Genomic DNA, 24,713 nt, shown 5'->3' with positions numbered 1-24,713 from the left:
GATTGCTAATCCCCCTTTCTAACTCTTCCCCCCAAAATAATATATCGCCCCTTTTAGAATGTATTGATCCACAAAGTAATGAATATTCATGAGCACAGAAACTGCTACGTCATGAATAAATTAGCATAATTTAAATAAAAATTGAATAAAGTTAGGTACTCCTTCTGGAGTCCTGCCAAGATAATTAAGTTTTTGTAAAAGTGACTAAAACTCACTTCAAATTCGAATCCTCTATTGATTTCACACACAGTCAGCTGGCGCACACGTGATAATAAAATAAATACGATATTTACTATATGGGGGCCGCCATCTTGAATGACGCATAAAACTAAATAAGAGACAAGTTGTGAAACGCGTTTTTCAGATTCCTACAAATCAGGACAAAAATACCAATCTTTCACAAAAATACGGTCCGTTGGGGTTATATTAAGCCAACCGATAATAAAACTCGGCCTAATTCGTCGTTTTTGTGTGGAAAAATCCCTTGTATACGAACACCTAATTACGCGAAGAACCTAGAACACTAAGCCGGGGTATTTGAAACCGAAATTGTCATCTAAGCGTTAGGCCGTCGCTGATTGGCTGCTGAGCTGGAATGCCAATTTTTAGTTTTAAATACCCCCAGATAAGTGTTGTAAGTACGATCTCCGGTGAAATGGACCTTGCGAAGTTAGACGGCCAGGTTGAAATGAACCGTAATATTTTGCTACACAACGGCTATTCACAGTTTTTGTACTCAATCGCTCAAACGCCGGTGAGAAAAAATCGAAATGGAAGACAACTATTGTAAATCGAAACAGGTTTCATTCAAAAATTAAAACGAACCCTGACCTCTGGAAATACCTCATTCATAGAGTGCTATAGTACCAGAGGTCGCCGAGCACGGCCGTACAACGTACTTTGCGACATCGCTACAGATACATGCTAGGGGGTTTCTGATTAAGGTAACCAAGATGGCATTCAGAGTGCGTGATTTTTCCGCGATGTTTAAAAACAGCATCTCGTTGCCGATGTTTCTGTTTTCGGGGTATTTTTTTTATTTTTAAGTAACCGAGCATTTCACGTTTGTGTATTTTGCCACTGAAAAGTTAGTTATCGACGACAGCACAGCAATGGTCTGAATGGTGTTTTACCACTACTACATCGCAATGCTATCAGCACGGTGATCGTTATGGCGAAACGACAAATGTATAATTAGTCAGTTTCATAATGCCTTCGGAGAAAAAAATGCGTGAAAAAAAAATATTGAACAGTACTCCACTGGAAGCTGCCAGGCTAGAAGTTGTCGACATGTTGCGAGATAAGGGTGAAAAAGTTTACTTATCATTTACAACTGTATGTTTTTTGTATTCCGCTTGCATGCTGGAAGCGGTTACGTCTTGTCTTTTTTTTTGTAGTTTGCAAGACTAGTTGGTAGCGCTTGAGGTAAGTTAAACAGGGCCGCGGACAGGAAGTTACACATCGCCGCACCGTAACTGAGGCCAGCAACTCATTTGCATATAACATCAACAGTGACTTGTCAATTAAAGAGCAACATAAACAAACTTTCGGGACTTTTAATCACATACGCGTGTGTTAAGCCACTATTTTGGTATTTGCCACTATTTTGGTACCGTGTCAATAATGAGCGACCTAGGAGGTGGCAGTAAAGCCTATTGAATACTACTAATGAGCAAGCGGACAATAACTACTGCGACAATAAAGACCGCCACTAGTAACCAAAATAATTGCAGCTTGTTTGGACATTGGTGGATTGTAAAAGTATCAACGTTTAGCATGAAAATAAAATAAATTGAAGGTGTGTTCCAAATTAAATGTTTCTTGAAAATGGATTTGATGACAAAAATTCTTTAACAGTAAAATTGCACACAAATTATACTTCACTACAGGAATGGTACCAAAATAGTGGCTAATATAATTTAGTTGGCAGGAACTGCTATACTACACTATAGGGATGGTACCAAAATAGTAGCACATATAATTTAATTGGCGGGAACTGCTATACATTACTATAGGGATGGTACCAAAATAGTAGCACATATAATTTAGTTGTCGGGACTGTTATACTTCACTATAGGGATGGTGCCAAAATAGTAGCACATATAATTTAATTGGCGGGAACTGCTATACTTTACTATAGGGATGGTACCAAAATAGTAGCACATATAATTTAGTTGTCGGGACTGTTATACTTCACTATAGGGATGGTACCAAAATAGTAGCACATATAATTTAGTTGGCGGGAACTGCTATACATCACTATGGGGATGGTACCAAAACAGTGGCACATATAATTTTGTTGTCGGGGACTGTTATACTTCACTATAGGGGTGGTACCAAAATAATGGCACATATAATTTAGTTGGCGGGAACTGCTATACTTCACAATAGGGATGGTACCAAAATAGTAGCACATATAATTTTGTTGTCAGGGACTGTTATACTTCAATATAGGGATGGTACCAAAATAGTGGCACATAAAATTTTGTTGTCAGGAACTGCTATACTTCACTATAGTGATGGTACCAAAATAGTGGCACATATAATTTAGTTGTCGGGAACTGCTATACTTCACTATGGTGATGGTACCAAAATAGTAGCACATATAATTTAGTTGGCAGGAACTGCTATACTTTACTATAGGGATGGTACCAAAATAGTAGCACATATAATTTTGTTGTCGGGACTGTTATACTTCACTATAGGGATGGTACCAAAATAGTAGCACATATAATTTTGTTGTCGGGGACTGTTATACTTCACTATAGGGATGGTACCAAAATAGTGGCACATATAATTTTGTTGTCGGGATCTGCTATACTTTCCTATAGTGATGGTACCAAAATAGTAGCACATATAATTTAGTTGGCGGGAACTGCTTTACTTCACTATAGTGATGGTACCAAAATAGTGGCACATATAATTCAGTTGTCAGAAACTGCTTTACTTCACTATAGGAATGGTACCAAAATAGTGGCACATATAATTTTGTTGTCTGGAACTGCTTTACTTCACTATAGGAATGGTACCAAAATAGTGGCACATATAATTTAGTTGACGGGAACTGCTATACTTCACTATGGTGATGGTACCAAAATAGTAGCACATATAATTTAGTTGGCGGGAACTGCTATACTTTACTATAGGGATGGTACCAAAATAGTGGCACATATAATTTAGTTGGCGGTAACTGCTATACTTTACTATATGGATGGTACCAAAATAGTGGCACATATAATTCAGTTGTCAGAAACTGCTATACTTTCCTATAGTGATGGTACCAAAATAGTAGCACATATAATTTAGTTGGCGGGAACTGCTTTACTTCACTATAGTGATGGTACCAAAATAGTGGCACATATAATTTTGTTGTCTGAAACTGCTATAAATTCCTATAGTGATGGTACCAAAATAGTGGCACATATAATTTTGTTGTCTGGAACTGCTTTACTTCACTATAGGAATGATACCAAAATAGTGGCACATATAATTTTGTTGTCTGGAACTGCTTTACTTCACTATAGGAATGGTACCAAAATAGTGGCACATATAAGTTAGTTGACGGGAACTGCTATACTTCACTATGGTGATGGTACCAAAATAGTAGCACATATAATTTAGTTGGCGGGAACTGCTATACTTTACTATAGGGATGGTACCAAAATAATGGCACATATAATTTAGTTGGCGGGAACTGCTATACTTTACTATATGGATGGTACCAAAATAGTGGCACATATAATTCAGTTGTCAGAAACTGCTTTACTTCACTATAGGAATGGTACCAAAATAGTGGCACATATAATTTTGTTGTCTGGAACTGCTTTACTTCACTATAGGAATGGTACCAAAATAGTGGCACATATAATTTAGTTGACGGGAACTGCTATACTTCACTATGGTGATGGTACCAAAATAGTAGCACATATAATTTAGTTGGCGGGAACTGCTATACTTTACTATAGGGATGGTACCAAAATAGTGGCACATATAATTTAGTTGGCGGGAACTGCTATACTTTACTATATGGATGGTACCAAAATAGTGGCACATATAATTCAGTTGTCAGAAACTGCTTTACTTCACTATAGGAATGGTGCCAAAATAGTGGCACATATAATTTTGTTGTTGGGGACTGTAATACTTCACTATATGGATGGTACCAAAATAGTGGCACATATAATTTAGTTGGCAGGAACTGCTATACCTCACTATAGTGATGGTACCAAAATAGTGGCACATATAATTTTGTTGTTGGGGACTGTAATACTTCACTATATGGATGGTACCAAAATAGTGGCACATATAATTTTGTTGTCGGGAACTGTTATACTTCACTGTAGGGATGGTACCAAAATAGTGGCACATATAATTTAGTTGCCAGGAACTGCTTTACTTCACTATAGGAATGGTACCAAAATAGTAGCACATATAATTTAGTTGGCGGGAACTACTATACTTTACTATAGGGGTGGTACAAAAATAGTGGCATGTATTATTTTGTTGTTGGGGTCTGTTATTATTCGATATAGGATTGGTACAAAAATAGTGGCACATAAAATTTTGTTGTCAGGAACTGCTATACTTCACTATAGTGATGGTACCAAAATAGTGGCACATATAATTTAGTTGTCGGGAACTGCTATACTTCACTATGGTGATGGTATCAAAATAGTAGCACATATAATTTAGTTGGCAGGAACTGCTATACTTTACTATAGGGATGGTACCAAAATAGTAGCACATATAATTTTGTTGTCGGGACTGTTATACTTCACTATAGGGATGGTACCAAAATAGTAGCACATATAATTTTGTTGTCGGGGACTGTTATACTTCACTATAGGGATGGTACCAAAATAGTGGCACATATAATTTTGTTGTCGGGATCTGCTATACTTTCCTATAGTGATGGTACCAAAATAGTAGCACATATAATTTAGTTGGCGGGAACTGCTTTACTTCACTATAGGGGTGGTACAAAAATAGTGGCATGTATTATTTTGTTGTTGGGGTCTGTTATTATTCGATATAGGATTGGTACAAAAATAGTGGCATGTATTATTTTGTTGTTGGGGTCTGTTATTATTCGATATAGGATTGGTACAAAAATAGTGGCATGTATTATTCTGTTGTCGGTATCTGTTATTAGTCGATATAGGATTGGTACAAAAATAGTGGCATGTAATATTCTGTTGTCGGTATATGTTATTATTCGATATTGGATTGGAACAAAAATAGTGGCATGTATTATTCTGTTGTCGGGATCTGTTATTATTCAATATACGATTGGTACGAAAATAGTGGCATGTATTATTCTCTTGTCGGGATCTGTAATTAATCGATATATGAAAGGTGCCAACATAGGAGTGTGCATTATTTTGTTGTCTCATGACCCACAACAATTCATAATTCCCTTTGTTAATGTACTGATCATTGCATTATCAGATTCCCGGGGAATTATTCGAAATTTTGCATAGTGAAGCCATACCTACCTTGCCAAAACCAATGTATTGTATGTATGTTCAATGGGTACAAAGTATACCCTGGTGGTGGGTGAACTGCGGTGAGTTCAAGCCCATTAGTGACCCTCAAGTAAATTCCAAAACGGGGAAAGGGGCGCAGCTAAATAATTATCTATTCAAAATTGCAGGCACATATATGAACATATAAACTGAAACACAAGATTGGAGAATGTGCAACACGGCATTGCACGTTGTGTTGGCCACACTGTTTCTATTTCCCACTCTTTATCTCCTCCACTAGCTGGCTAGTTTGTGGGATTTGTCCACCCATGTTTTGTGATATATGCTAATACAGTTGTGTTGTCGCAATGGATGGGAACTGTTTTATTTTATACTTCATCTAGAAAGCAATCTAGTGCCCTCCCAACGTATTAGGTATGTTTATGTGGAGCTGTGCTTTCCAAGGGAACCACTCCCCATTCTATTTTCAAGGCGTCCATGACCAGTGTTATAGCCGGAGTTGATGGAGCAATCTGTTATCTCCATCTTATGTTGGTTGAGTCCATCCACTTGAGGGCAGTCAAGCTTTGTGGGATCCATGATATTTCCCATGTGGCAACCCACACAACTGGAGTGTGTGGACCTGGACGAGCATACTCCTGAGAGCTGTTTGAGGCACAAGGCCTCTCATAGATGGAGCAATTTCCACAAAGCTCATTAATTGTCTGAGCTGTGCTTGCATGCCAAAAAGTGTGGCTGCCGGGTCTCTCAACCTGAAACACTCCCAAGAATACATTCCCGGAAATACTAAATGTGATTGTTTGAAGGATGTGTGCTAAAATAACTGCTCTTGTATCAACCAGATATTGATAGAATGGATTCACATTGTTGGCCTGCTGTACAGCCACAAAACTTGCACTACCATTAATTTTGGAAAAAACCTGTGAGGCTACAATGGGCAAACATTGAACTAATATCTTAAATCAAATGTATGAGATTGAGTGATATCAGGAAATCCACTGATGTACACAGCAGTGTACCTCTGCTGGGGTCACCATCATGAAATGCTCTGAGAGAATATACTGATTCAGTTGGCTTGGGTCTATATTGTTCTTTATTGTTTACCAAAAATATGGGAGAATAACAGGCCCTGCACTGCTGCCATTTGCCAATAATTCTCTCACTTCCTGGAAAATCAGAGCCATAGACACTGGTGATGTAGTCAACTGAAGCTTTTTGGCCAACTTGATCTTGTAGCTGTGCTTGACTTCTGAAAGGTCCTACAGGGTCATTGTAATAGTTAGCCAGTTTGCTACGGTAACTGAACAATTTAACGCCACAGGAAATAAGGGTTGGGAAACAAAATGAATCCTTTAATTCATACCACTGAAAACACCTGACCCCAACCACATCCACCTCAACGATCATTTCCTTGGTTGCTATGATTGTTCCTGTATTCCCCTCGACCAGACTGTCATTATTGGGCATTCTGACCCTATGAATGAGATTACTGTTCGTGTGTATCTGTCTTCAGATTACCATATTTAGAACACATATTATATTGGTGCATCTATGCCTAGCATCATTGGTTCTGGCAATGTGGTTGACTGCTGCCTCTGTTGAGGCCCTCAAAATGGCAAGCTACCTAGGCAGGACTGGGCCAAACTAATTCCTTATATTTGGTCCCATTGAATCAAAATAGTTTTGCATGCCCCTGTTCAGTGAATATCCTTTTACCATAAATACAACATTCTGGGTGATGTTAGCCATGTAAAAAAAGGGACATGTTACGATCAGCAAATTCTTGTATTGTCCATTGAGTGCCAGCTTAAAGCCAGAGACTGCAGCAGCACTTGGTAAATCAGAAAAATGCAACTTATGTGGAAATTAAAATTTCTTTAACACTATGCGCAAGGTTAGACATTCTTCCTTGCAAAAGAATGGTACATCTGGGCCCATCAACAGTACTGGATCATATGATACAGGGTCTCCTTTACAATCTGGTTTGTCACCAGAAATACAGTACCGATGTTCCCACTTGTAATCTAATTATGCTTTGGCATGGTGTGGAATTTGCAACCCTACCTAATATCCCTGCCCTCTGCTCGACGAATGAATCAACAGCAGGTGGCAGTAGTGTAACAGTGGATCTACACTGTGGTTATTGTACCACCTCAGTCACCTCATATACTTATCTATCCCAAGAATTTTTCTATTTGGGCTACATTTTTTGAGTAGACTTGACTCATCAGAAAATATAGAACTAAACTAAAAGGCACTGGACCCCACACATGATCTATTTTATTGTCATATTGGATGATCCCATGTTTATACCAAATTTCTTTTTTCAGCACAATGTATATACATATTGATATATACCGGTATATCACAAGATGTTTGATGCATGTGTACAGTTAGAATGTTAGCAGTCCTGGCATGTTAACAATGCAGGTACATATGAACAGTTGTTTTTAAATTATTAGACATAAATCATAAAGATCAAAGCTTTATGCTTCAATCAAGTTTAAATTTTTAAAGCAAACATTTTGTAGAATATAAACACAACACAATGTGGTATTGCAAGAATCAGAAATAATATATTTTTGTCTTGTAGGTGTACAAACTGTATTATTTGCCCAATTAAAGAATCTAACACTGCAATTTCAAATATTATAGAATTTTCCATAGTACTGAGCAATTTAATATATAGCATGCTTGAAAATAAACAATGCACCATCTTACTTATCATCTCACTCATTATGTAATACACTTGTAATACAGTTTTATAATATTTTTGTTATTATCATCATGTTATAACAAAATACACCATATACTAGTAGTCACGAAATAATCAGAAAACTGAAAAAGTGGCAATACAATTACTAAAAATTACTAAATGTCACACGCAACGTAATATTACCGTAATTGGTATAGTACAGGTGTGATGGTTCAAATACCAAAATGGCAACAGTAACAGAAAGACTTCCCTGGCGGCGATGATAAAATACGAACACGGAGCCAACATATGAGGTTTCAACTGGTACTGGTATTATTATACTCTGCAAACATCAAGTACAATAACGCGGTAAAACACCACTACTCCAATAACTAGATACTTAAACTCCAATACAATTCAACGAGATCTCCGATCTGAACTCAGTGCTTGAACAACTCTCCTATATATACCTCCACTGTCTATAAATAGACCATTACATCAGCATACATAATGAGTCTGGCACTCACTACAAATTTCTAGAATGTTCCATTACCTTCTATTGCCTCCTACAGTGTTCTATTACCTATTCAACCAGTTTCTAAACAAAATCTAGAATATTCCACCCAGACACAGTACGGTTCTAGAACATTCTCAGTGACACGGAAGTGGTACATAAGTCGTATGCGACACTAAACAATTACTAAATCATTGTTATGGGTACTGAAGCCATTGATACCATATTCTTTCATTTCTCTGTATAGTATTTCCAAGTTTCCTACAATAATAAAAAAAAAATTGTTAAAATATCTATCAAAATACAAAGCTTGTATGTTATGCTAATTTATCCCAGTACAGGGCCTAAGGGTTATCTGTAATAAGTCTTCCATTAGTAGTTAGTGTAGTGAGTCAGTCAGGGAATTAATATTAATACCGGTAGTACCCAGTCCTAATTATAATTAACAAATGACTCATTGGTCATTAGTGCAGTGAGTCAGGTCAGGTTCTCTGGGATTAATAAAACCCAGTCCTCATTAACAAATGCCAGAACAGAGCCTCAGGGATTAATAATACCCAGTATTAGTATAAGTAACAAAAGTCTGATTTGTACATGAAGTTAGTGCAGTGAGTCAGATCAGGTTCCCTTGGTATAATAATGCCCAGTCCTAGATATAGGTAACAAAAGTCCCATTGCTAGTTAATGCAGTGAGTTAGGTCAGGTTATCTGGGTATAATAATGCCCAGTCCTAGATATAGGTAACAAAAGTCCCATTGCTAGTTAATGCAGTGAGTTAGGTCAGGTTATCTGGGTATAATAATGCCTAGTCCTAGATATAGGTAACAAAAGTCCCATTGCTAGTTAATGCAGTGAGTTAGGTCAGGTTATCTGGGTATAATAATGCCTAGTCCTAGATATAGGTAACAAAAGTCCCATTGCTAGTTAGTGCAGTGAGTCAGATCAGGTTCCCTCGGTATAATAATGCCCAGTCCTAGATATAGGTAACAAAAGTCCCATTGCTAGTTAATGCAGTGAGTTAGGTCAGGTTCTCTGGGTATAATAATGCCCAGTCCTAGATATAGGTAACAAAATTCGCATTGCTAGTTAATGCAGTGAGTTAGGTCAGGTTCTCTGGGTATAATAATGCCCAGTCCTAGATATAGGTAACAAAAGTCCCATTGCTAGTTAATGCAGTGAGTTAGGTCAGGTTCTCTGGGTATAATAATGCCCAGTCCTAGATATAGGTAACAAAAGTCCCATTGCTAGTTAATGCAGTGAGTTAGGTCAAGTTCTCTGGGTATAATAATGCCTAGTCCTAGATACAATGTATAGGTAACAAAAGTCCCATTGGTAGTTAATGCAGTGAGTTAGGTCAGGTTCTCTGGGTATAATAATGCCCAGTCCTAGATATAGGTAACAAAAGTCCCATTGCTAGTTAGTGCAGTGAGTTAGGTCAGGTTCTCTGGGTATAATAATGCCCAGTCCTAGATATAGGTAACAAAAGTCCCATTGCTAGTTAATGCAGTGAGTTAGGTCAGGTTCTCTGGGTATAATAATGCCTAGTCCTAGATACAATGTATAGGTAACAAAAGTCCCATTGGTAGTTAATGCAGTGAGTTAGGTCAGGTTCCCTCGGTATAATAATGCCCAGTCCTAGATATAGGTAACAAAAGTTCCATTGCTAGTTAGTGCAGTGAGTTAGGTCAGGTCCTCTGGGATTAATAATACCCAGTATTAGTTATAAGTAACAAAAGTTTCATTGCTAGTTAGTGCAGTGAGTTAGGTCAGGTTCTCTGGGATTAATAATACCCAGTCCTGGTTATAGATAACAAATTACCCATTGGTAGTTAGTGCACTGAGTCAAGTCAGGTCCTCTGAAACTAATATACCCAGTTCTAGTTATAGGTAACCTGTGTCCCATTGGTCATCAGTGCAATGATTATGGCCAGGGTCTCAGGATTAATACATGTAAAACCCAGTTCTAGTTATAGATAACAAATGTCTCATTGGTTGTTAGTGCAGTGATTCATGTCAGGGCCTCAGGATTAATAAAATCCAGTCCAAGTTCAGTGTTCTCCCCAGACCCCATGTCAAACACTGTATCTAATTTGCATAATTTTCCCCATTGAACATTCTGATACAATTACTGTTGGTATAAAATTATTTAACAATCTATCTACAATTAAATAAAGACGAGACAGTCTGATATTTTATATCATTTTACTCCATTGTCTTTTATGTATTTATCAAGTCAAATAAAGTTTGAAATAGAACAGCAAAACAAGCAGCCTGTCGGCTGAGATAGCTCCGCTGTTAACAAGGCACATTTCAATTAAAGAACTGAGGATATCATATAAGAAAATGAACAATATAGTATGTATAGCAATCGGACTTGCTGTTTCAACAAGAATTCAAAAATATCACTTTTTACTCAAAATGACAAAAATATTCATCAAAATTAGATAATTGAAGATATCATCATGAAATGAACACATCTGAGGGAGGTTTACCTGAGGTACCTATATGTATAGTATCAAAGCAATCAGACTTGCAGTTTTTAACAAGAAGTCGAAAATATCACCTTTTATCAAAAATTACAAAAATATTGACCAAAATTAGAGAATTAAAGATATCATCACAAAATGAACAAATCTGAGAGAGGTCCATATGTAGCACTTATATATATATATATATAATAGCAAAGCAATCAGACTTGCTGTTTTCAGCAAGAAGTCAAAAATATCACTTTTTACCAAAAATATTCACCAAAATTAGAGAATTAAAGATATCATTACAAAATGAACAAATCTGAGAGAGGTCCACATGTAGTACCTATATATGTAATATCAAAGCAATTGCACTTGCGGTTTTCAATAAGAAGTCGAAAATATCACTTTTTACTAAAAATGACAAAAATATTCACCAAAATTAGAGAATTAAAGATATCATTACAAAATGAACAAATCTGAGAGAGGTCCACATGTAGTACCTATATATGTAATATCAAAGCAATTGCACTTGCGGTTTTCAATAAGAAGTCGAAAATATCACTTTTTACTAAAAATGACAAAAATATTCACCAAAATTAGAGAATTGAAGATATCATCATGAAATGAACAAATCTGAGAGAGGTCCACATGTAGTACCTATATATGTAATATCAAAGCAATTGAACTTGCGGTTTTCAACAAGAAGTCGAAAATATCACTTTTTACCAAAAATGACAAAAATATTCACCAAAATTAGAGAATTAAAGATATCATTACAAAATGAACAAATCTGAGAGAGGTCTACCCAAGGTACATATACACCAAGTATCAAAGCATTCAGGCTTGTAGTTTTCAAGAAGAAGTCGAAAAAGTAAAACATTGACGCGGACGACGACGGACGACGACGACGGACGACGACGACGACGAACAATCACTCATATGATAAGCTCCGCTTGACAAAGTCGACAGCGGAGCTAAAAATGTTATGGTTATATTGTTCAGTTGAATTTTCAATCCCACAATTCTTTGCAAAATCCAATATTGAGTTAACACATTTCTCCTCTATAGGAAGCCACTATCCCATTGATCATCAGGTCAGTGAGACAGGCCAAGGTAGTTAGATACAAATAGATTGCATGGCAAACTTTTTTATTTTCAAAGGATTTTTTTAGTAATATTATTCATTCACTTATGGTACATGAATAAAGTATAGTTTAAACATTCATCTATCACAGCAAGTATTTGGAAATGAAATTAAGAAAGCATTTCTGTGAATTCATGGCGTCCCAAAATTCAGTAGGAATTCCAAATGGTTACTCACATTCTGGAGCTACATTTACAAATGTATATCCACAATGCAGCAATAATAAAGATGGTGTTTGTATTGTAAAACTTATTAAACAAATTAAAATGTAATACAAAGATAAGATAATAATAAGATTAATAACAAAATTGTATGTCTTTTCTAAATGACTATAGTATTGCCTAGGCTGTTTTATTGACTATTGACACACCTTTGTCATTTACGCAAGTGTATAATATATTATACAAATTGTTCTATCTCGTCATGTTATAGAGAAAAATATGATAAAATAAGAAAGTGACTGACATGTTTTATACAAGAATACCATTGAGGTTATGGATATAAATTACTAACATCAAGACCTCATTAATTACTGTAAATCTTGCATATTAAAACATTTTAATTTCAAGAAAATAAATAGCTGCTAAAATATGGATTTTCCAGAATGGATGCTACAACTCTTGACAACACCAGCGAATTCTGGAAAGTCATCATATATGGAATATTTTACAGAAATGCATCTCAAATGGAAGAAACACAAAACGGAAAATATCATTTCGCTCGGTGGCTCTGTTGATGTCCGCCTGCTCAACGTCCGCATATAGATTATTTACATGTAAATTCAAGCTGGACATGTACATGAAGTTTAAACTATCACTTTCTGGATCAGATGAACTATATACATGTCTATAAATTACTGTTTTGAAAAATCGATGCACATTTAAAATTGGAATTGAACACAACATGATGATGATGATGATGATGATGATGATAGAATCAAATGGACGACTCGAGACGCCGCAGCAGTCTGAGCAGGCACACTGAACAAGTCATAGTGGGATAGCTAGCTAGTAAATATCAATATTAGTATTGAATCGCCATATACTTACCTAGCAGCTTCGCCGAACAGTTTCGATGCACTAATACCATTTCAATCGGCGACGGATATGCTATACAATTGATTTTTAAAAGTACGACAGTTGAGTTGAGCTCCGTGATATGGCTGTTAGGACAGCTGATTGTAATACCCCCTAAGTTAGCGTCACTGTGTCTGCGTCAAAAAGATGACAATTCGGTCGGAAAAGATGCGCAAGCAAAGAAAACTTAAACTAAACATAACAAATTACTCCAAATTATACACAAACTGTCCAGAATTATTCATAATTATGAGATTTATTGATTTGTGAAGAAAAATAATAACAAAAAGCAAGAGAACGTTGGTTTTAATTTTCCCGGGTACCAAAATAGTGGCAAATACCAAAATAGTGGCTTAACACGCGTGTCTCGATTCCCTATATTTTAAAATCCATTTTTGGGCATGTTCCAGCATTGACAATGCTCCGAAATTTCAACACTATCTAGCCAAGACTGTCTGGGTAAGAACAGCAAAAAAAAAAAAAAAAAAAAAAAAATCCACTCCGAGTGCCCACGAACATGCATCTATACCTTAAAACACACAGATTTATTGTAGTGTAATATTATGATATAATATGTGTTTACAATACCAATAGCCACTGTTTTCATGTATCTCAGCAGATTGTAATTAATATGCAAATGCAACTTTTACATTACATTACATTACTTAATACCCTGATTATTAAAAGCCACGATTATGAATACTATTTGATCTAGCAGTTGTGTGACTAGCACCTTTCTACTATAAAGGTACAACCAGTTACCTATGGTTCTCCTTTCTCATTCCACTGCAATGTTTGGCTATAAGACAGACCTTTTTTCCCCACCCACCCTTCCCTTCACAGTATATTTGGCTTTCTTTGTTATATTTTTTAAGTGTAGGTGTAGTATGATTGTAGAATTTTCTTCACAGGGATGTATTAACCCCTAGCCTGACAATGAGGTCTGATGCCGCTCAGCCGGCGAGGGCCTACTCACGCCTACATGGCTATATTTACCCCAAGGTAGGAGAAACTTTTGTTAGTATGGTGGCTGTGCTGGCACGCAGCCACAAGCTTACCTATTTAACAAGTCGTTGCGAATGGCTAGTCTAGTATCAACAGAAAATTAGATGCATTAAATTACTCTTCTAAAATCGAAGTATGTGGCCACAGGCTATTCATGCATTTTTTGTATCCAAACTGAATTTTCTTTGCCTGGGCTCATGTACAGAGATATAGTGGTATGGCCAAAAAGCAAGATTACAGGCAGTCAACCATCTTTGATCCGATTGTGAAACTAATTGTCATTGACATGTATCATAACATGTATAATTTGAAGAGAAAAAATATATTTTGAAAAAACAAGATGGCTGCCAGTTGGACATTTTGGATCATCAAAGACATGTATGTCTTCCTATATTTATGATGTATATGCCAAACATGAATGAAAATGGTCTAAAAGCCTTGGTGATATATTGTATGGTCAAAAAACAAGATAGCCACCAGTCAGCTAGCTATCTTTAATCCGATTGTTAAACACATTTCCGTGGACATCTAAAACGTACAATGCATGTACCAAATTTTAACAAAAACTGACAAAGCATGCATAAGATACCACATTTTCAAAAAACAAAATGGCTGCAAGTCAGACATATTGGATTGAATCAGTAAACCACTGCATGTGCATATGTGTCAGGTAAAGTACGGGACACATGCACAGAATGAACAGATTTGGTCCACAGGGTTCTGAAATATGACTCTGGACGGAAGGACGGAGACCGAATTATAAGTCCTCGTTCGAACGTGGATAAAGCTGGCAGTCCCTGATTGACCGAACTTATATCTTGGTATCGTGTGCATTTTATAGGTTTATTGTTCAAGCTAGTTTTGAATTATATATTTTATTTCATTCAACATCACACTGATTCAAGAGAGAAATACTCTGAATATGATTCTTTTTCTCATTAACATATTGTACTGTTTGGTAGGCAAGTCTTCTAACAAGCTTTGGATAAAAGGCTACTCGATGCTTTTGCAATTCGTTAGCCCAGTAATATTTGGCTCAGTGTTGTTATAAAACAAGTGTATATCTAGAGTATGTAATAATAATATATAATGGTGGTATTGAACATGTGTATCACGTATTTTAAAGAATGCACACGATTCAACACACAACACTCATAAAGCTGCCAGTAAAATTGTGTATGTGGTACATACACATTATCATACATTGTTCTCTTCTCAATGAGAGCTGGGCTAACTGTTTGGGTAGAAGTTACCCCGGTAGTAATACATGTACTATCCTTTACACTTAGAAAAGAGGGAGGGTCACAATTTTCCATGCATCATTCAAGGGAGAGGTAGGCAAATTTCATGCAAATGTTTTACGCGACTTTCATATAACACCGGCCTACCGCCCCCTGTACTTTTTGTGCAGTCCCTTAATAAAATAAAATATTGCATTGTGTATAACATGAGTACTAGCACAGTACTCCAGCCAGCCAGTCAGTACTTTGATGAACATCGCAGTAGAAAGTGAAATGTCTATTGCCCCTATCCATGATATTAACATCGAAATTATACAGCGTTGAAATTGCGACAACGTTACATGTACATAGTTCGTTCATAATACAATTGATTTTAGCCAAATAATTAAATAGTACCACAGTTCTCTCTAGAACAAGGGTATTAGTAAATAAAAAATGTGAATAAGTTTACGAGCACAATTATATACCTAATATTTACATTCTTTACATTGACCTTGTGGCAAAGTGATGACAACTCCCCTTTATGACCGCCCCCCCATTAGAATACCAGACTCGTCTTTTATTGCGGCTTCTCTGCTAGCATTAAAATCGCAATGCATATTCGGCAGAATTGTTAATTCAGCTTTACTATAATCCGTTCAAAAGTATTTTTAACATAAATAAAGTTTATTGATCCGATGATAATAATACCACTTTTCCGATCTGCATTGACGTGTTCTATAATCCCATAATGCTTATCGTTTGGGATTAATTCGGGTCAAGATTAAAGTCATGTCAAAATAATAATAGCTCACATTCTTTAAAAACAATATTTGATTAGCCCAGGTATGCCTACTAATTGGTTGACATTAGTGGCGTTCACGTTAGAGATCTCGGCACGTGCTGAGACTCGGGACCGAGTCGGCACGTGCCGAAAATTGTGTGTGAACGGTCGGGACCGAGTCGGCACGTGCCGAAAAGAACTCGATCTCGGTCCCGATGGATGCTTGGGACCGAAACTCGGCATGTGCCGAGATTTGCTGCCTGTACGCTCGGCACGAGCCGAAATCACGCCCTCGGTGGTAAATTTAAGAAAAACATAAGTTGATTGATACTAGCATGAAATTACGATGACAGGAAATTCGGATATACTAGTAGATGGTCGGATGCTGTAGTAATGAATGCAAACCGCCATCAGTGACGCATATTTATGTGCTGCTACAACCTCTATTTTCTTGCACATTTTACATTGACGTGAAAAAAATAATTATGTTTCGAATCTTCTTTGCCGTTCATGTGCACGATGGCTCGTAATAAACACCATTGCAACAAATGGATATAATTTCACTATAACAATTGTTATTATCATCATATGCGTATCGTTTGTGCCAACAGATCGACGAATGAGAGCGTGATTTCGGCACGAGCCCAGTCGGTCCTAAGTGGGTCCTGAATAACGTGAACACAACTGCTGTAATCCCTCTGCAAACACAACTGATTAAAACTTTCGGCACGTGCCGAGATCCCGTAACGTGAACGTAGTAATTTTTAAATGCAATTTATTTTGATTAAAATGCCTGACAGTCAAAATGTCATCAAACCCACAAAAACACAAAACAATAGTATAGAATAGTAATATCATAATTTCCTGCTCTCGTACCAAACAAAATCTGTGAAATGTATCTGAAAATTGATAGGACACATGATTGTCGATATAACTGACTCTAAGTGAATACAACTTTACCTGAACACAAGTCAATCAAACAAATCGATCGGCATATAATATATATATGCTCTGACTTTCTACCAACTTTTAACAAATCGGACGAGACATTTCCGATAAATGCATATAGGCGCGCACACACACACAACCCAAAGCACAAGTCTCTGTTCTGGACTTCAACTAATCGAATTTAACAAATCGACATTAGAATCATCACATTTAATGTTTTGCAATTTATTGCACATATACCATTTGTGGCTTTGTTGGATTAACATTGTTGCATCTGAAGATAAATATTATCGATTATATAATTCCGAGTAAATCGATTATTGACAACAGTGATACAACATATAGAAATATACACAATATATTTGTTTTGTTTAAATTCACATCAATGAAATAACAAAAAGTATTTCCATACAAATTGTATTATTTGTGATGAATAAGTATAAGAACATGTATCCATTTGAACACAGTGTACTTTATTTCCACTTCGCCATTGCGGGCAGATGGCTTAGCAACGGCTCGGATTTAAGTTAAGCCGCATTTGATTTGACCCTGAATTGAAGGCTTTAACAACGTGCGTGTAAGAGAAGGTTGATCCTAGTAACATCTTATAATGGTATGGCGATGTGATATTGCGGTTTGTTTTATTTCACGTGTTGATAAACCGCAGTACGATTGATAGATCCACAACAAATCCAGCTACAGCCACGTATGAATGTATGTGACACTCTAGTACTGCAACAAACCTGTGTGTGGTAACGGAAACATGTCGGTGCAGTCGTTACAAGTGAAATACGCTATGTTTCGTATCGTAATTTGTCTTCTTGTTATCTGCGTAAGTTCCGTTCATGGGACTGCTTCAGTTGTGAGTATGAAATATTATTTTAATCCAGCGATTTTTTCAGTATTATTTGTTTCAGGCAATAGTTCCGGACGTTGAATGTTATTGTTGTCGACCCTATTTTTTTATGTACAAAGTACGAGTGCTAAAATATAGCGTAATTTGCAACATGAATCACATTTCATGTTTAGGGGCTACACTTTGGACCATCTTCATATCATAATAACATTACGGTAATTCTATCCGTTCGTACATAGTTACCTGCGGATCTTAAACAAGGTTCCCCCGAAGTGGCATTGTTTGTGAAGAATTTCTGTCATGTTAATTAGCCTCTCCACTGAGTCTGCGCCACACCCCAAAAAGGGTCGAATCGTTTTGGTTTTCAGGCTCAGGCAGGATTTCAGCCCGCGTTTTCTGGTCATAAGTGCAATGCAATAACCACTATATCATCATTATCATCATCATCAGTCGGGCGCACCCGGTTCCATGGTCAGCTTCCCCCACAATTCCATGTCCCTCATCAGAACTTTTAGTTCTTCAGTGCTTAGACCAGTATCATTTTGAAGCACGGATATGTCGTCATCAAAAGGTCTTATTTGTCCATGGGTTGGTTTCCACAGTAGCACCAAGGACGCTGGTTCGTTGTGTCTGAAGCAGTTTCCCGCTAGTCCGAGTTTTCGTTTTCTTATTGTTTCGGATACTTGTGGTAGATTACCATAGAGGTCTTTATTTGTGACATGTTGTCTCTAGCTGATATCCTGCTCCAAAGTGTGTAAATCACTTTCAATAATTTGTTGTTATGACTACATTGAATGTTTCTAACCTAAAGCTCGTTGCTATGCTGGACAAGCATCTGGGTAATTTATTTGTTCATGGTTTAAATGTCATTGTATATCAGACCATATCAGGATACTTTGTGAAGAGTGTTTTAAAGTAATCGGCGGGTATTGCCAAGTGCAAATAGTACACATAAATGGGTTTTCATGAACTGAATACAAATATAACACAATATAGTACAAAATAGAATAACATTGCATTTTAAACGGCGCTAATTGATAATTGCGATGTTACACAGTATTTGAATGACCGCGTATTTATTACTAGCACTGGATTGAAAGGTAGAGTTTGAAGTCAGTAATTTTGACGACGACAGAAACATGGTCATGTTTTTTCAGTCCACATTGATTATGGTAGACAACATTAATTATAAATTGGAGCTTACTTTTGAGTGAAATATTACAGGTTGAGTAGACAGGATCGGTTGATTTTGACAACTAGCTTGGGCGCTCATTACAACAAACAATGTAATACATAACTGGTAATGTAAACATATTCACCGACATTTTAATCGTTTTTTTCAAACAATCGTGTAATAATAATTTAAATAATTTAACTGATATTGTAGTTGTACCATTCTTTAATCTTTTAATATTAATGACAAAACATAATTTGAGATCGACATGTGGCGTTTAGGCTGCTTTGATTTAAAAGGCCGTGGTAATCACATCGCGTCCTGTTCGAAATGGTACTCATAGCAACGTATACTGCGCGTGTAAAATACATTGTTTTCATATCAAGGAATTAGTTGAAAATTATATCAGTGGAATGAGGGTAATGTTCATGACAATACTTCTTTACCAAGATTCCAATTAAAAACATTATGTTTATGTGCGGTATCAAACTATGAATATGATGTGTCAATTATACACACTATTACTAATATTAGTGTAGTGTAATTAATGCACAACATGACATTATACAAATGTTCAAACAAAAAATATGAACATATCGATTTAGTTTTACCTGTTTTAGATTTCTGATTTCAAATAAGGACCGAAAGTTAATAATATCATAATCCAATCGATAACAACACATTGCGCAATGCATTCTAAAGTATTTCACAATACTATTATTTGTTACTGGCACATCCATTATGCAACAATTTTGACAGGTGTTTGTCTCTAATTCTCCTAATTTTTTAAATATTTTTGTTATGCTCAGTATTACAACATAGGCATACTTACAGGTATTTTAAAAGAGAAAATTGAATATTCTTAATTTCAATTTTAATACCAGATTTCACAACTATAATTAAAGTTGTGTACGTTTTCAAAAGCAGTCGGAGAATGTAGAGCACACATTTCTTTGTGAATAAGTTTCTGGGGTGGTAATAATTGTTATTTGTTTTTCTTGTTGGTTAGAATAGAAGGATAACCAAAGTTTGAAGTTTTCGTAGCAACGTGATAGTTTAATTTGGTCACGTGTTTTCTAATTTGTTCTAGTGTGCTCCGGTTATTGAAGTGCATCCTCGGTCCTAATGTGTTCATGACTGGCTAACATTGTGGAAAACTGTTGATAAGTTAGTGACATGTCTGACCATCGTACTAGTGATCAAAAAAATGTCAGAAACTCAGAAACCCAGTTTGTCTCTTTCTTTTTTGGCACTTATTTCTTGCAATGTGCTTCAATAGGAGGTTTAATGTAGGTGTGTGGCCACCATATGTTAGATTGTGGTGATTTCAACTGGTTAGTATCCCCACATTTATTGCCTTAAGGTATTTTAATAACAAAAATAACAAAACGGGGAATTTTGTCTGACTAATGTATTTTCAATATTACGAAATAATGGTAAAAAACTGAAAATAATCTGATAGAAGTATGACCTATCTACTTATAAAACCAATAACAAAATGCCATATTTTCACCAAATATGACAACAATATTCGCCTAATTAACAAAATCACCATGAAATCGTGTTTTTATTTATAATCAAAACCGATTTACGTGAAGAACAAATGAAAAATTTATGACATTAACGCCTATAGAAATTCATGGTAATATGATAACCTCAAAGTTATATTTATTTAGGGAAATGCAAACCACGATATAACAAACTTTCTTACTTGAACATTCTCATTAATTATCGATCATGAATGCAATGCAGGTCTGCAGATATAACATTTTCAAAATATCAACTTTCACCTACTTAATGAAACACATCGTTAAATTAACAACTACTATACTAAGTATTGAAGGATTAGGTCTTTCCGGCCTGGCGGACAATTCAACTAACCATATTTCATAATTCTCTGCGGAATGTTTACAAATTGCATTTTTTGGCATAATTTCCTAATTTTCTCATGTCCAAACAAAAATTCACATGACTCTGTGCACCACAAAGAATCTACAGATTCTCCAACGGGCAGTTCAAATTGTTCTTGAATTACAGAGGAAAAATACTAGAAATAAATAACAAAAATATAGCTGCAAACCTGTCAAAAATAAACAAGAAGTCACAACCATAAAATGTTTGAACAAGATTGAACTTGAAATTGAATCATGTCTCTTTTTGAATGTATTATGACATTGGTTACACGTATGCATCAACAATATTTACAAGATGGCCGCCATCAAGTCAAGATAGGAAGTGACTTTCTTCAAAAATATAAACCAAGGCAATGTGTAGCCTATCAAATGAGTCTGCGTCATTTTTAAATCGTGACGTCACTCAGTTATAACATCATAATCGTCATCTGTGTACATGCGTCATAAGCTTCTTATTTAATTATCGCATCCTATGTATTTGCATACAGGAAAGCCGTTCTTTGAACCAATTATCGGCCAGGAACAAACAAATAATTTATTTATTATTCAACGTATTCGTGCTATTGTGAGCCAGTGCTATACGCGATCTTCACGTATATCAACAGTATATCGACCACCAGTTACGTTGATTCAGTGTAAAAACCAACCCTGTGCGTTGCCATAGTAATTTTTGGAGAAATAGAAACGAATTTAAAACGAAAAGCATTTTGGGGAATGCATGAAACTATCGGTATCTTGCTCACCCGTAAAAAACAAAACATTTATTTCAGGGTAGCTACTGACCACGAACATACGTCTTTAGAAATGAAAAGTGGCAATTGTTATTTGAGATATTTAACATTAATTATAACATAAGACTTAACGACATAATCAATAGTTTTCATATGCATAAACATAAATTTAATTGTAACATAATTTATTTAACATATAACATATTTTCATATAGTATTGTCAATTTCATTCCAATTTATTCATCTGTTATGTGTGTTACTTACACCTTAACCAGAGTTTACAGTGGTTATACAGAAATTGCTTTAACTTGTTGTCTTTTTTTTTACATGTTGCAATGTATGTTGTAATTCAGACGTCAGAAAAACGTAACGTTCACGATGGAAATGGTAAGTAACATGCCGTTTATTTACTAATACCAAATATATATCGGCGCATTTAACATTTCTTACACCCCATATGGTTCGTTGCAAATTTGAATCGACCGAACCAAAATTAAACATAAATAAATTTAGCAGACACAAGGGCATTGTTCGCGTTTTGTCCAATGATATGATTTTTGTCAAATAACAAATTAACAACTATATATAATGACATTGCAGCTAAATTTCAGTTTAAATTATTCATGTTATGGAAATACATCTAATGATCGAATACAATAAAAAGTCGGTATTAAATATATAAATTTATCGATGATTCTGTATAACTTGAAAAAAATACTATTAATGTATATTTAATATCCATCCAATGTTACAGTCTGCAGCATATGGGGTGACCCCCATTTTAGAACTTTTGACGGATATCGCTACAATTTCATGGGTTTCTGCTCTTATCACGCGTTATCCTGGTGTGGCCCCAAAAATAATGGGCCGCTTGTTACGATTGACACAAAGAACCACAGACAGCAAGTTGGTATTGGGAACGGAGGAAAGCACACTCGTATTAGTAGTATACGCATGCGCCGTAGAGGACCAGCCACAAATTTCGTCGAAGTATTTAGCAGCTGTGAGGCTGAAATCACGGTTAGTTACTAATGCACAATTAGCGCGGCAGTAGAGTGTTCAGTATCTTCATTAATGATAGCTGCATTTTGCATGTATTGCGTATTCGTTTTATACTGTATACAATCGCACATTTACAAGTCACCTAATTTGTATTCTGTGTAATCTCAGAAAAATGGTGTGACTGAGAAATTTTTGCCCGAAGATTATCCAGTGAAATTTGGTCCTGGCGGGAATTTGGGAGAGCTGACCTGGGTTGATCACGTGATCACATTAAAAGTCAGACTCCGATACACAGCCGTTTTTGACTGTAAAGAACATCGATTAGATATAGAATTAGATCCATTCATTAGAGACATCGCACCGAATAACGTATGTGGGCTGTGTGGAAATTACAATGCGAATAAGTACGACGACTTGCCAGGAGGCAAGACAGTTGAAGAATGGGCAACGGATTATAAGGATCCTGAAAGCGGGTAATGATCTGTATCATTGAATTAGTCGTATAAAAGTAAACATGACTGAGAGAGGGTGTAGGGAGGTGTTAAAATGCAGATCACAATGCAAGGAAAACCATCTACATAGAAAATCACATATTCATTTGTATACTCCATGTTTAAAATCGTCACGTTGGTTGGTGAGAACGCGATCTCATGCAGGTCAATACAGATCATGCTTCTACTGTACACAAGCCACAATATTTTAGTAATTGGTTAGCATCGACAGCTTAATACCAGCAGAACATTGCAGCACGTGTCAAAAAGTGCTTTAATTTATTTGTAGATGAACTATATATATTAATTTCACGAAGCGCAGTTCCCTGTTAGCCGTATCATTAAATAAATAAGCTAATTTGAGTTCTGTAAACTGCTGATTTTCTAAAATTAGACAGTGACTCAGTTATCTGATGGCGACAAATATTTATTAAAGCACAACCGTTTGAGGGTAACAACAATGCCAGCACCGTGCAATGACGCTTTTAACCACAGATGTAATTTAAGAATGTTTTTAGTTGAGAAATCGTTGCTAGCAACAATGATGTTCCAATGTATGCTTTCCTGAGTGAAGGATTATTTCTTTCAAAAATACCTGGTGAATGTTTTGAATTGACGGCGTTCATAGTCACTATAAATTTACGTGTCTGAATGTGTTCTGATATTGTTACATTTCATATTATATCACTGTAAGCGAGTACAACTTTACATACGCAGTCATTACGAACCTTAAATTCTAAAACTCCATATTAATCAAGGATAAATGCAAATTACTTACTATCATTGTTCATGTTAATTACAGTTGCGGCCCTGCACCAGGCTCCTAGAGACGTGGCTGCACATAGATATGGCAGTGTATAATGCTACAGTAGAAGCACATCATTGGTAGAGTTTACGAAATATTCGATTTTTGAAGCTGAAATAAATTGGTTTTGATGGGATTCAGTTTGTGTATCTTTATTATTTTTTTCAAGTTCGTATCATATCATATTATTACACATAGTATATGTACACGTGTATTATCTTCCCTTCACAACTAGGTTATTGAGTTATATTATATTATAAGATTCCATTTAAATGACACATGGTTGTTTATGTGCACCTTTGGTGTGATAAGAATGAACTTTCAGAAACGCGAAGTTGTGAACGGAAAGCTAGCGAAATTGCTTGGAAATTTCACCGATGTTGTTGTTATTAAATCAC

The 24,713-nt window shown here is 36.0% G+C and overlaps 1 protein-coding gene and 1 long non-coding RNA gene across 2 annotated transcripts; one reads left to right on the top strand and one right to left on the bottom strand.

The window, feature by feature from the left end:
* Positions 1-8,042: 8,042 nt before the first annotated feature.
* On the bottom strand, positions 8,043-13,522 carry LOC146733606 (uncharacterized). The gene is made up of 2 exons (XR_014926658.1): positions 13,360-13,522; positions 8,043-8,956 (listed from the first exon to the last, which is right to left on the bottom strand). It is a non-coding gene; the product is annotated as an uncharacterized LOC146733606 (long non-coding RNA).
* An 8,830-nt stretch (positions 13,523-22,352) lies between these two features.
* On the top strand, positions 22,353-24,451 carry LOC100374678 (BMP-binding endothelial regulator protein-like). The gene is made up of 4 exons (XM_002734819.2): positions 22,353-22,404; positions 22,772-23,037; positions 23,188-23,492; positions 24,313-24,451. Exons 1-4 carry the CDS (start codon positions 22,353-22,355, stop codon positions 24,335-24,337), a joined length of 648 nt encoding a protein of 215 aa, XP_002734865.2. The 3' UTR covers positions 24,338-24,451.
* The last annotated feature ends 262 nt before the right edge of the window (positions 24,452-24,713 follow it).

Source organism: Saccoglossus kowalevskii, chromosome 16, assembly GCF_978046115.1.
Source record: "Saccoglossus kowalevskii chromosome 16, keSacKowa6.1, whole genome shotgun sequence".
Lineage (NCBI taxonomy): Eukaryota > Metazoa > Hemichordata > Enteropneusta > Harrimaniidae > Saccoglossus > Saccoglossus kowalevskii.
The sequence above is the reverse complement of the archived record's forward strand: the minus strand, read 5'-3'. Positions and strand labels throughout refer to the sequence as shown.

Coding starts and splice junctions, on each gene's coding strand:
- LOC100374678 (XM_002734819.2), top strand. CDS start 22,353: ATGTATGTTGTAATTCAGACGTCAGAAAAACGTAACGTTCACGATGGA. Junction 22,405..22,771: donor TAACGTTCACGATGGAAATG/GTAAGTAACATG, acceptor CCAATGTTACAG/TCTGCAGCATATGGGGTGAC. Junction 23,493..24,312: donor TATAAGGATCCTGAAAGCGG/GTAATGATCTGT, acceptor TGTTAATTACAG/TTGCGGCCCTGCACCAGGCT.